At 37.1% G+C, this 13,482-nt stretch overlaps 1 protein-coding gene across 1 annotated transcript in view; it reads right to left on the bottom strand.

Annotated features, from left to right (window-relative positions):
- Positions 1-89: 89 nt before the first annotated feature.
- The window catches only part of washc4 (WASH complex subunit 4), a 17,937-nt gene continuing 4,544 nt past the window's right edge, over positions 90-13,482 (bottom strand). Inside the window, exons 11-33 of the mRNA XM_077210982.1 lie at positions 13,359-13,482; positions 13,147-13,274; positions 12,897-13,057; positions 11,956-12,082; positions 11,511-11,636; positions 10,267-10,374; positions 10,044-10,190; positions 9,403-9,482; positions 9,189-9,294; positions 8,987-9,103; positions 8,359-8,527; positions 7,396-7,550; positions 7,244-7,318; positions 7,054-7,158; positions 3,897-4,031; positions 3,696-3,804; positions 3,530-3,596; positions 2,940-3,026; positions 1,908-2,055; positions 1,719-1,815; positions 1,440-1,636; positions 1,264-1,360; positions 90-1,181 (exon numbers count right to left, since the gene is read on the bottom strand). Of these exons, the coding sequence (XP_077067097.1) occupies positions 1,120-1,181; positions 1,264-1,360; positions 1,440-1,636; positions 1,719-1,815; positions 1,908-2,055; positions 2,940-3,026; positions 3,530-3,596; positions 3,696-3,804; positions 3,897-4,031; positions 7,054-7,158; positions 7,244-7,318; positions 7,396-7,550; positions 8,359-8,527; positions 8,987-9,103; positions 9,189-9,294; positions 9,403-9,482; positions 10,044-10,190; positions 10,267-10,374; positions 11,511-11,636; positions 11,956-12,082; positions 12,897-13,057; positions 13,147-13,274; positions 13,359-13,482 (2,727 nt within the window). The 3' untranslated portion in view covers positions 90-1,119. The remainder of the gene's footprint in view (positions 1,182-1,263; positions 1,361-1,439; positions 1,637-1,718; positions 1,816-1,907; positions 2,056-2,939; positions 3,027-3,529; positions 3,597-3,695; positions 3,805-3,896; positions 4,032-7,053; positions 7,159-7,243; positions 7,319-7,395; positions 7,551-8,358; positions 8,528-8,986; positions 9,104-9,188; positions 9,295-9,402; positions 9,483-10,043; positions 10,191-10,266; positions 10,375-11,510; positions 11,637-11,955; positions 12,083-12,896; positions 13,058-13,146; positions 13,275-13,358) is intronic.

The raw sequence follows: 13,482 nt of genomic DNA, 5'->3' as shown, positions 1-13,482 counted from the left end.
CACTTACAGTACCAGCATGCTGTTTGTAATCTCTCTGTAATGCATGACTAAAACTAACATGCCTTTTCCTGTTTCACATGAGCAGACGGTTTGTTGTTTTTCCCCCCAAAGTATTTTAATAAAGATGCCATAAGGTTAATGGTTAATGCACACAAACTACTTACAAACGGTCAAAATAGACAAGAAATATCAGATGGAATGTCACTGATGTGAAGAAACTGCTGTGTAGTGTGCTTTTCGATCACTATGAATACTGTAAGACAGCAGAAGCAGCTTTAAGGCAAGTGCAATTCAACTTCCTCCATCACAGTGCTCAAGGACCTAGGTGTTTAACTGTCAGACACATTTAAGGCAGCACAAATAGACTAAACAGAACATGTTTGTGTGCTACATTTTAAATTATACATGTCACATTTCAAAGATGATAGAGTTGAAAAAGATTTGGGCATTATTTTTAAGTCATAGTTTAGTAAATTAGTACTCCTGACAAAAGAAGTTTCTAGTTTCCATAAATCAACATTGAAATACCAAAAATAAAAGGTCTGTCATCATTTACTCACCCTCATGTTGTTCCAAACCTATATGAATTTCCTTTCTTTTGTGGAAGAACCTTTTTTGTCCATATAATGAAAGTAAATGGGGTCCAAAATAACCCCATTGGTCCCCATTGTCTTTCGCTGAATTGACCAAAAAAAAAAATTCCACAGAATAAAAGTAATACGGATTTTAATTTGACATGAGGGTGAATCATTTTCAAAAATGTCATTATTCGTCTACGAATTTTTTTTACATTTTTGTATAAAAAATTTTTTTTATGGTAAATGGTGGTTTTGTCATCTAAAAATACTTGTGCCTAATATTCAAGAGGCTGTTAAGATACCTTCATCTACCAATCACATTTCTCAAATTTACATGAGCATGTCATTATCGAAAAGAATGCCTGCAAAACAGCGGTTGAAAGTCATTGTAGATGCATAAAACAAATATGATCTAGTTGGTCCAAATCCAAATCCAAAAAATGAGTTTAAGACACTGTACAGACTCCAACAGAAGTAAAGTGGCTGGAGGATCAATGTTTATAACCGCCATGATTTATTTAATTCGAGCTGCTTCGTAGTTTCACTTGCCACTTGGTTCACCCTCAATCGGCGAGGAACCAGGACCCGTTTTGGCAACTTCCTCTGTAAAGAGAGTTTAAATGAGTGTCTGTGGTCCAAAAAGTCACTATAAGATGTTCTAGAGATCATGGATCCATTAACAAACCTCTGTCCTTCTTCTCCTGGGTCTCCTCGGCTGCTGTTTTATCAGCCCTGAAGAAGATCCGAGCGCTGCTCAGAGAGAAATAAAGCAGCTCGAACTCCTACAAATGGAGGGAAGATGTGAATAAACAAAGCGATTGGCCATCATTGTTGAAGAGCATGAAGATGCGAGTCCCACACCTGCAGATATACGTCCAGTCTCTTCTGGGTCAGGTTCATGGTCTGCATGAGCTTCTCATCTTGGCTGGTGGACTGAACGTTCTGCTCCTTCACTACTGCGTTCATTTCCTTCACGTACTTTTCCCTCACAGCCTGGAACCAATGGAGGGAGTCAAACTCCTGATACTGGTCTAGAAGCTTCAGGATGTAGGCGACACCTAGAAAACAAGGGAAAGGTCCTTGAATATATCGTTCAGAGATAAAATACCATTGGCGTTTGTAGGGCTAATGAACACGTACCCATGGCGAAACCATCGTCTGTAAACGCAGCTCCCACTTTGTTCTTTTTGTTTAGTTTTTCTTTGCAGCCGATGGAGTGTTCCACAAAATTGACTGTCTGCGAGGGAGAGGAGAAATGAACGTCATGCCCGTGATGCTGCAGTTAGCAAGAGATTGCCACGTCACATTTTCACAGATCTGAAGACCCACCAGAGGAGGAACAATCATGTAGAAGTTCCTCAAGTGCATGTTCTTAACACTGCGAAACTCGGGTGCGAAAACCCCCACCAGCATCTTGAAGTACTCGGTTCCTTCAGCTGAGTTGCTAGTCAGGTCGCTAAGCACACAATCCAGTTGGCTGAAAAAAAAAATATATATATATATACATGCAGTATATATATATTATATATATATATATATATACAGTATATATATGAAAATGGGTTTCAAAATGCAAAGTTTGTGAAGACGATAGAGTTATCATCTCTGTGTAAACTACAAAAAACAAATTTGTTTAAATGATGACGTCATGCGCGTGTTTATTACATGTTCAGTCTATAGGCATGTAGTGTTTTCTTTACATAGTGACATCGCCACCTACTGGCCTGAATAATACAGTTTTTTTTAGTCGTTTTCACGGACGGGATCGTTTTGACAATGTTGTTGTCTACGCAAAGAAAAAAACTTTACTGTTTTTAGTACATTGTTGTTGTGTAAACATACCCTTATTATTGATTAATTCTGTAGTTATTATGCATTTTAATGACTGCTATTTTCAGTGTAACTAATAAATATAAAAAAAAATAATAATAATAATAATTACTACTTGTTTATTGTAATAATATTGTTGTTTTTTATTATTATTATTTTATTATGGATTAATAAACTAACTAATAAATACTAAAAACTATTCATAATTATTATTACATAAAATATGATTGTTTATTGTTATTTTTTGTAGGCTTTAATTATTATTATTAATATTGTTGTTGTATATATTATTTTAGTTATGATTTATTAAGTATTACAAATAATTAATTATTATTACTACTTTATAATGAATGTAGTATTAGTAGCCTCATTATTAGTAGTGCTAGCATTATTATTATTGTTTTAGTATTTTTAATTGTTATGTTATATTGTTTGTTTATTAATTTTTAATTCCATATAATAAGTTCCCATGTTGTGTGCAAGCCAGCATGTGTCAGAGACGCTGATTGAGTGAGTTATGATGTACATTACCTGGCGGCCTTCTGCGTCTCTTCAGAAAGACTTTCCTCTTTCACAAGCTCCTCAAAGTTCACAATGTCCTCTAGATCAGGAACAAACCTGGAAGACATCTCAGTGTAAATCCCAAATAAATATTGTATTATGTTCTCTGAGTTTCATGTGAGACGACTTTATCTAGTATTAATCAATTAGTCAATTACAGCACATGTCCTGAAAAGTGAAGCCAACTCATTTAGATCGCCCCCTGGTGCCTGGCTGCAGTATAGGTCATAAATCCCGCCCTCTCTATGTAATCAAAAGGGACCAATTACACTTCAGATCATTTTTTCTGAAGATGGTTTCTGTCATTGTAGGTAGTTCTTATCACGCAGACGTATGTTCAAGTGTTCATTTTTCCAATAAGTTTGGTTTTAGTTTGGTTAGGATCAGACCTAATGATTGACAGCTGTGCTTGCGAGTGAGTCTCAGGCTCCGAACGATGTAATCAGCAATGATCGTTTATGGGATATTTGGGCTTCATTTTTCTACAGTGGAAGGAAGCAGAGACAGACTGTCCATCTTTTTTTTACAGTCTATTGTAGTAGTAGAAAGTGATGCTCTACCTAATAGCGCTACTGCAGCAGTGCAGCCCTCCGGACCGAATCATGCGCACATAACCCATCGCATTGCCTGGAAGAAAGGGAAGAGAGGGAATGAAAGAAACCTCATGGGATAGTTCACCCACATTTAGTTCTAGATGCGTTTAAAAACCCTTTAGACAAGGTTTACCGATCTGACTGATGAGCTGTCTGTACTGGTCCAGGTAGCTCTGACCATCGGGAGTAAGACCCAACTTCCTGATGCCCCGGTTGAACTTCTCCGCTCGCTCAAAGGGGTACTTCGTTCAGCAGAAACCAACAGAAGAACACGTCTTCAAAAAAAATGATATTGCTTCACGAAAAAATGGCATAAAAATGGAAACCAACCTACTTTTTGGTCGGTCTGATCCTTGGTTTCCCTGAAGAAGCGGATGTCTTTGATGAGTCTGGATTTGATGTGCTCGTCATACATGAACTGACTGAAAATGTAGAACTTCTTGCGGAGGAACTGATACGTGAAGTTCACCTGCAGAGATACTTCAGACCATCAATATTAGTGGTCGACAGATATATCAGCCGATATTTTTTTAAGGCCGATAAGTTTTTCTGTTTCTGACTTTTATTTTGACGGTATGCCGGACTTATAATTTGACAGCGCTGAGAACACAAGTGCCTGAAAGTTGGAGCTTTCATTTTCTATCTTCATTAGTTTACCGTCTCTGTTAAATAAATTATTAGACAGAGCTGTAAAATAACTAAAGTTTAAGGGTTAGTTCACCCAAAAATGAAAATGATGTCATTAATGACTCACCCTCATGTCGCTCCAAGCCCGTAAGACCTCCGTTCATCTTCAAAACACAGTTTAAGATATTTTAGATTTAATCCGAGAGCTTTCTGTCCCTCCATTGAAAATGTATGAACGGTATACTGTCCTTGTCCAGAAAGGAAATAAAGACATCATCAAAGTAGTCCATGTGACATCAGTGGGTTAGTTAGAATGTTTTGAAGCATCGGAAATACATTTTGGTCCAAAAATAACCAAAACTACGACTTTATTCAGCATTGTATTCTCTTCCGGTTCTGTTGGGGATCCGCGTTCACGAGTCCGCAGTGACACTGCTGACGTAAGACGCTGCTGACGTGTATCTGGTGCGTCCGTGTATTCGGGTTCAAATAAATATGGCTGGGCAAAAAAATGCAAGTCTTCCTCTGTGTGGAAATCCTTAGACATGTTTGTGAAGATTGTTTTGTTTCCAGCGTGCGTCTCCCTCAGACTGTAAACGAAACTCGGGCGCACCAGACACACGTCAGCAGCGTCTTACGTCAGCAGCGTCACTGAACGCGGATCCCCAACAGAACCGGAAGACAATACAATGCTGAACAAAGTCGTAGTTTTGGTTATTTTTGGACCAAAATGTATTTCCGATGCTTCAAAACATTCTAACTAACCCACTGATGTCACATGGACTACTTTGATGATGACCCTATTTTCTTTCTGGACAAGGACAGTATACCGTTCATACATTTTCAATGGAGGGACAGAAAGCTCTCGGACTAAATCTAAAATATCTTAAACTGTGTTCTGAAGATGAACGGACGTCTTACGGGCTTGGAGCGACATGAGGGTGAGTCATTAATGACATCATTTTCATTTTTGGGTGAACTAACCCTTTAAGTGTATATGAAAAAGTAGGAATGTACCCGAAGCTGAATACCTTATTCGGAAAGACACGGAAATTTTGCGCATTCTACGGAGCTCCTAAAAGGTTTGCTGCGGAAGTACGCAGGATCACAAATTCGAAAGCGATAAATGAGCTCACATTCGAAAGCGATTTCAAAACCCTGCATATTGATACCGGCTTCCTGATGCCCGGAAATTATACAATATAATTACCAATTATATAATTGCGAGAGAAGACAAAAGCATTGAAATGTATTTTTTCCTCCATGCTCATATTTTTTCCATGACCATGTCCCTTAGGGACTTCATAGAATATGTAATTTCCTTTCCGAATTCAGTATTCAGCTTCGGGCACATCCCTACAAAAAAGTATTATAGCATTTGCTCTTCTATTATTAGAACTTATACTAGTATTACTTATTTTTTAACAAGTTCACATTTTTTCATATTCATTTGCAAATTATTTATTTATGATTAAAGCTGCAGTAGGTAACTTTTGTAAACAAATATTTGTTAAAACTGTCATTATGTCCTGACAGTAGAATATGAGACAGATAATCTGTGGAAAAAATCAAGCTCCTCTGGCTCCTCCCTGTGGTCCTATTGCCATTTGCAGAAATACACCGCTCCCGGTCAGAAACAACCAATCAGAGCCAGGAGGAATGTCTTAGCAGTGTCAATCACGCTCGTGTACGCGCTGATCACCCCTCTCTTGCACAGCGCGAGCGCGTACCGTCGTTCGTGACTCTCCTGTTCGAACTCGTTCATCCAAATGAACGAATCTTTTTTCGAGTCATTTCGTTCATTCAACAAACGAAATGACTCGAAAAAAGATTTGTTCATTTTGAACGAGTCTTTTTTGGAGTCATTTCGTTCATTCAACGAACGAAATGACTCGAAATAAGATTCGTTCATTTTGATGAACGAGTTCGAACAGGATCACGAACGTGCATCACAGAACAGAGCAAGGCGAGCATTTGTGCTTATAAAACTTAAAGTTTTTTATTTATTTTTGAAATGACCGATCGTTTCGCTAGAAAAGACCCTTATTCATCGTCTGGTATCGTTTAAAGCCCTTTGAAGCTGCGCTGAAACTGTCATTTGGTCCTTGAAACGTTTGTGTCCTATTGAAGTCCATTATATGGAGAAAAAGCCTGGAATGTTTTCATCAAAAACCTTAATTTCTTTTCGACTGAAGAAAGAAAGATATGGACATCTTGGATGACATGGGGGTGAGTAAATTATCAGCAAAAGTTTTTTAAAAAGTGAACTAATCCTTTAACGTTATCTTACTATTTATAACTTATAGAAAGAGTGCAACGTTTTAAATTTACATGTATTGCAAAATACATAATGATTTGAGGACCAAGTTTGTAGTCAAAGTATGGGCAGGCCATAGTCAATAGTCAAAGCATATTGTTGATGTTTCGTCCCTATTAGTGAATGTTCCATAACTGTTTATAATCCGCCGTCATCGGTGGTCCTGCTTACTAGCCTGCGCGTTCACGGTAGGCTCCGCTGTGGGGGAGGAGCTGTGGAGGGAGGGCTGTAGCGCAGCAGAGAGCAAGCGGGTTGGACCTGTAAGTTGTGCTTGTTCAAATTTTCAGGCTAAGTCAACATTTTCTCAAAACTCCCTACTGCAGCTTTAAGTAAATATTATGTAAATTAAATCTAAATTTAATTTCAGAAACTGTTATGCATGTGTTTTTACCATCTTTTAATTAAATAGTGTGAAATCACATATATCAGCTTTAAATCAGCCACCTTCGTCATAAAAAAATAGAAGAAAAAAAAACAATTTCGGTCGACCATTAATCAATATGATGAGATATTTCTGGTCACGTAATACAGACGGATCTCTACATACCGTTGTGTTCATTATACCCGTTCCATGAGTGCGAATAGAGTTGGCAATGTGGCGGATGTTAATGGTATTTAAGTGCTTGTTGTTGCTGGTCCTCTCAATGAAGATCTACACACAATGGAGAACAAGTTTTACACAAACACATCAACTAAAGTACATTTGTGGACCAAAAACTTCACAGGTAAAGTCTTGCCTGGTTGTTTAGGTTGTAGAGGTAGCGGGACACGAAGACGTGAATGTTCCTCATGATCTCAAGGACATCCAGACCCTAGAAGACACCAAAAGTGAAGTGAGGCTGAATGCGACATGTCATTTTTGAGCTGATCCGTTGAGTGAGACACATACCTGCTCTAGAGTTTGGCTGGGGAGATGGGCCTCGGTCATGACCAAACCATAGCGCTGTGTGGCGAGGTTCCTCATCTCACTGTACGTGGCCCAGTCATGAAGAGCCACAGTTGTCAAGTTGTAAAATGTCTTGTCTAGATAGTGAGTCACATAGGCTGCAGGAAACAGAGGACTTGATCTTAACATCTTACACATCTTGGTTAGAAGGCAGAGATAAAGCTCAAGGTTATGACATTACAACCAAGGACCCCTTAATATGATGATTTCAAAAGAAAGACTCTTTTTCTCTTTATTTTCATCTATAAAGGTATTGTTTACATATCATTAAATATGTAAATAATACACATATATTTTAATTTTAATATATATTTAATAATACACATATATTTTAATATTTTTTATTTTAATGATATTATAGTATAAATACTAATATAAACTACATACATCACACAAAAAATGTATGAATAACATTGATTTTTCCACTTTACTAAAGCTATTTACTAACTTAACTAAATATAAAAAAATTCAACACGAGATTAATGTTAGATATATCTTTTTACTATAAATTATTTTTGTTAAATAATATATTTTCTGTTAAAAAAAAATTTAATAAGACAAGAAAAGAAAATTGGGATTAATCTCATTATTTTCGAAAAGACAGAATGAAACAATATCAGATTAAATAAATGTGTTTAAAAAAATATATGAATATTTTAACAAGTTTACTGTAGCAGTGCTTAAAATACATTTTGTATATTTCTTTCTCAAATTTTCCCTGAATTATAGTTATCAGTATTAAAAGGTACAGTACTAAAAAAACACTTTTTTACTAAACTCTTTTTTTACTTTTAGACTTAAATTATAATTAAGTAAATTTCAGGGACAAAAGACAAACATTCAGGATATTTTCCCTTTAAAGAACTCATTATATAAAACACATTTAGTGTATCTTATATTCCCTACCTTTGATGTCGATGAAACGGTTGAAGAAGCGAATGGGCTTGAGAGAGAAAAAGTGTGCCAGATCCTTCATGCCCACTTTGAAAGGATTTCGGTCATCCAGTTTGAGGTGTGTGTGCACAGACAAGCGCAGGTCCTTCTCAATTTCCTTACACAGCTTGTCTAGCAGGTGCTAAAGATCAGAAAAATATGCAAAATTACAAGTGAAAGAAATTAGAGTCTGCCCCAAACCAGATTCCACTTCAAAATACGGGGTTGATCATGCTCATTCCCCAAAATGGCTTAAATATCATAGAGAATAACAAATTAAAAAGTTGTTTTGTTTCTGCACCATTTGAGTGGATCACATCATGAGCAAATGGCCATCAATTGTAGAATTGTAGATCTCAGACAATGGGGTGTCTCAACTTTATTAACACACAGACTACAGCTGTTACAATAGGAGCAACTTCATTTACGTTAGGGGTTATAAACTGTCATGGGATAAAAGGTTTGAGAATTGGATGTTCTGGGTTCATTCCGACTCCATTGATCCCAAGGTGCTACTTGGGTTCAACTTCTTCATCAAGATCTTCAGCGTCCTCCTCATCTTTTCTTACACTACAAAAAGTGCATCCAGCACATCGCTTACCTCATTGAAGATTTCCATGATCTCAGTGTCATAACACTCCAGTAGCTGATCACATGACTCCATGTGTTTGGCGTGCAACATGGTGGGCACACAGTCTCTGAGCGCACTAAACATGTACTAGAGAAAATATATACATATTTAAATGGCATGTAAAAAATAATTTCACAAAAAAGTGAACATTAAGGATAGATCGTGCTTTTACATGAATTCTGGCCGCATCCACAGCGTTTTCATACACATCATCCAGGTAGATGGGGAAGACAGTTCGATGCCAGTACAGAAAACTGCAGTCGCATTGCACTTTGACTCTGAGGAGAGAGGATATCCCATCATGCACTTACAACACAGTCACAGATGTCACAGACTCAAAATCGGGTACTGCTAATCATAACTAGTTGAACAAATTCAAGGCTCACCGCTCTCTTAGTTCACTGATTAAGTCCAGCTTTTTCAGCACAAGCTGTAAAGGCAGGAGCTCCTCATCCTTGAAGGTTTTCTGTGCAAAACAAAAAATTAAAATGTAATGATTTTTTTTTTACATCAAACAAGCAAAACATAAAAACAAAACAAAGCATTAAAATAAAACAACGAACATCAAACAAAACAAAAAACAATAAACATAAAATAAAAACCAAACATAAAACAATAGCAAAAAACAACGAACATCAAACAAAACAAAAAACAATGAACATCAAATAAAACATAACAAAAAAAGAATAAAACAAAGCATAAAACAAAACCAAAAACAACAAACATCAAAAAACAAAACATAAAAACAACTAACATCAAACACCGCCCCCCCCCCCAAAAAAAAACATCAAACAAAAAACACAAAGAACATAAAAAATAGAATAAAAGATATATAATAAACAAATAAATAAAATATTTTTATTAATAAGAAAATAAACTCCATGAGCAGTTTGAAACACAAAAAAGTAAAATAAACTGCTAGTAACTTTAAGGCTTCAGAACGACATTTATTTCAATAGTTTATATACAAATGTCACAAATTGGCCATTCATTTGATTCAAAAGCACTCAAGTGTATTTCTACTCACCATCTGAGTGCCAACACTGAGAGCCAGAGACACTATCAGTCTCCTCTCTTTGGTGCTGGGCCCGTTCAGAGTGTTCTCAGCCAGAACCAGAGCCGACAGCACGTCCAGCCTCTGCTCACTGTACTTCTTATCAGAGATCACTCGTTTCTGAATGAGGACAACAACCAATCATTGGAATGTCTGGTCTATAGAGCTGGTGTATGTGAAATGGTTGTGTTTGTACCTTAGCAGTAGAGATGGAGGCCAGAGCCTGAGACTGCAGCTGTTGCGTGATGTGAGACACAGAATCTGCTACAACCACTGAGCGCCGGTGGAACGTGTGCTCCACAGCCTGTGCTTGACAAACACTCACATAAACACTCTGCACTTCACACAACCTAGAAGAATACCGTTAGTGTAGCAGATCCGCAATGCACCCTACAACTACTGTGGAGCACTTGAGGGGGGACACTGCCTAGTGAACTAGAACTAGTGCTCACGACCTAAAGAATGCTAGAACTAGTACACACTCCCTATAACTGCACAGTGGAACTTGCATACTACCTAGTGTACACTTGGCACCTAGGACAGCCTGTCCATTACTAATACAGTTGTTTAACTGATTTGAATGTACTAGATTTATAGTGCACACTACTATTAGTGTTTACAATTTTGTGCACACTACAACAATCATACTGGATATGTAGTGAACACTACTACTAATGTGTAGAATAAAATTGTTTTAAATTTGTAGTGCATATCATTATTAGTTTCCAAATGTTTGTGCACACTACAATATACTAAATTTTTAGTGCACACTATTAGCGTTTAAACTGAGTACTACAACTAATGCACTAAATTTTTGCAGACTATTATTAGCATCTAAATGATTGTGCACACTAAAATGTACTAGATTTATAATGCCCACTACTACTAATGTATCAATATTTTTGTGTAGACTAAACCAAACATACTAATATGTAGTCAACACTACTATTCATACTAGATTTTTAGTGCACATCATTAGTGTTAAAATGGTGAGCACTGCAAATAATGCACTAAATTTGTAGTGCGGACTACTATTATTGTCTAAATTACTGACACTACAATGCACTAGATTTATTGTACACATTACTATTAATGTTGAAATTTTTTTCACAATATATCCAATTTCACAATATATAATATACTCAATATATTAGTTACGTAGTGAACACTACTAATACAGATAAAATATTGTCCAAATTGTGTCCCTACCTTATGCTTTATGTCCAAAAACTATAACTAATGTACTACATTAGTAGTGCACAATATTAGTGTTTAAATAATATAAGTGTTAAAAAAGTTACTTATAGTGTAAATTATTCTGCATACTACATTGAAGAACAGCCGGTATATAATAAAAACTGCTCGCATATGAAAATAAAACGTTCCTAAAAATGTGTTAAATTATTTGCTGTTAAAAATATTGATTACTCATCAACCCACTTTTAACAACTCGACCAATCGGCACAGGGCCTTCACCGAGGTCTTGGTCATGGGCCGCTGCATGGACATGTACATATTCATAGTGGTCTTGATGATGGTGCTGATGCTGTAAGCGTACAGGATTCCCTGTTGAAACACAGACACATCTGGGTAACACTTTAGTTTAGGGTCCAATTCTCACTATTGTTTATTAGCATGCATATTGCTAGGATACTGGCTGTTTAGTAGTACTTATACAGCCTTACTATGCATGACCATATTCTACATCCCTTAATCCTACCTAATACCTAAACTTAACAACCACTATTACTTACTAACTATTAATAAGCAGAAATTAGGAGTTTATTGAGGCAAAAGTAATTGTTAATAGATAGAATTTTCCAACTCTTTTAAGATCATTTTTAATCCCAAAAATAACAGAAAAGAAGAAAACTTCAATCTCCACCTGCACAAATGTATTACACCTGTTGCTCAAGTCCTCAGACAGTTTTTCTGGTTTCGGTTCTTTTGATAATATTGACTCCATCTTCATCATCCAGGAGGTCACAAATATGTAGTAGGACTGCATGTCCCTGCACACAGGAACACAATCAGTCAATAGGGGCTTTCGCACCGGGTAGTCACAGGAACTTAGTTAATGGAACTAGACACCAGGGCAGTTCCAGAGAACTAAAGTTTCCCCAAGGGCCTTTTTCCTGGTTGCATTTGCACCGATAGTAGGTTGCGCTTGTTGTTGTGACTTATTTTGACGGCGCTGAGAACGCCAGAGCCTGAGCACACAGCGCTCCCATTATCTGTCTTTAGTTTACTATCTATTTAACAGTCCTGTCTAATATCTTATAAGATAGAACTGTTATACAAAGAAAGTAGACAGTTTATGAAAAAGTATTAGTGTTTGCCGTGTGGTTGATGCCCAATGTCGCTAGCTGAGCAGAAATACATAATCATTACATTATCACTCAAAGTCGCGTTGGGTTTTCTCCTTTGCGTAATCTATCTTTGTTTTCCATGTACATAGAGATAGAGTTTCTGGAGTAAATACATAGGCTAAAATCTGTATGTACACAGCTTTTTAAAAAATGGGGGGGCTGGCGTTTTGCGTGTGTTCGGCCAATCAGCATACACTTATGTCACTGATAGTTCCTATTGTGCTGGGTTAGACCCTACTCTGAAGTAGAAGCTAATTTAGTTCCCTCAAAAAGGCCTTCCTAAAACTAAAATCATTCCCAGGTACTTCCACCATTGGTTTTAGGGACTATGAAAAGGTTCGTCCGGTTCGAAAGCCCCTAATATAAGGAACCCTAAATCTTTATAATGGCATAAAATACACAGACCATGAATGAATTGTTGAGGCTAAATCATAATACATTTAATAGTCTGTCTTACTTCATTAGTGTCTGAGCCTTTTGCAGCAGGAACGCATCTCTGCAACTGCGGATGCTCTGGATGCTCTTCTTGTCCAGTAGTTTAGCTGCCGCGGGGACTTTGTTTATCAGAAATGTGTCTGGAAACCAGATTATATTAGCTGCTAATGTCACTGCAGGGACCTGGAGCGTTAGAGAAGGGAAAGAGATTTGATAATGACTGAAAGAGCAGATCTACACATGCATAAATCCCACTAGTTAAGTGTACTCACCTTTTTACACACATCTATCAGGGATTTGTAGATCTTCTTGTCCACTGCCCTAAAGATGTGGAAGTGTAGCACAAAGAGACCACATACGCCCGTATACTTATCCCGCTGGTCAATCTCTGACGGCTCACCTGCAAGTCACATGGCTGTTGTCAGTTGTCTATAGCTAAAACAAAAAGTCTCAATGCTGTTTGGAATTCAAAACATATACAAACCAAGCTTTGACTCAATGTTGGCAAAAATGGTTCTGATATTATACGCAAACTCCTCTGCAAAGGCACCGTTTTTAGAGACCGATACACCTTCTTCTGGGTTATCAAACCTCTGCTCCACACAAGC

Source organism: Siphateles boraxobius, unplaced genomic scaffold (genome assembly GCF_051911475.1).
Source record: "Siphateles boraxobius isolate OS27281-9 unplaced genomic scaffold, OSU_SipBor_1 65, whole genome shotgun sequence".
Taxonomy (NCBI): Eukaryota; Metazoa; Chordata; class Actinopteri; order Cypriniformes; family Leuciscidae; genus Siphateles; species Siphateles boraxobius.
Note: the sequence above shows the minus strand (reverse complement) of the source record. Positions and strands in the feature narration are given on the sequence as shown.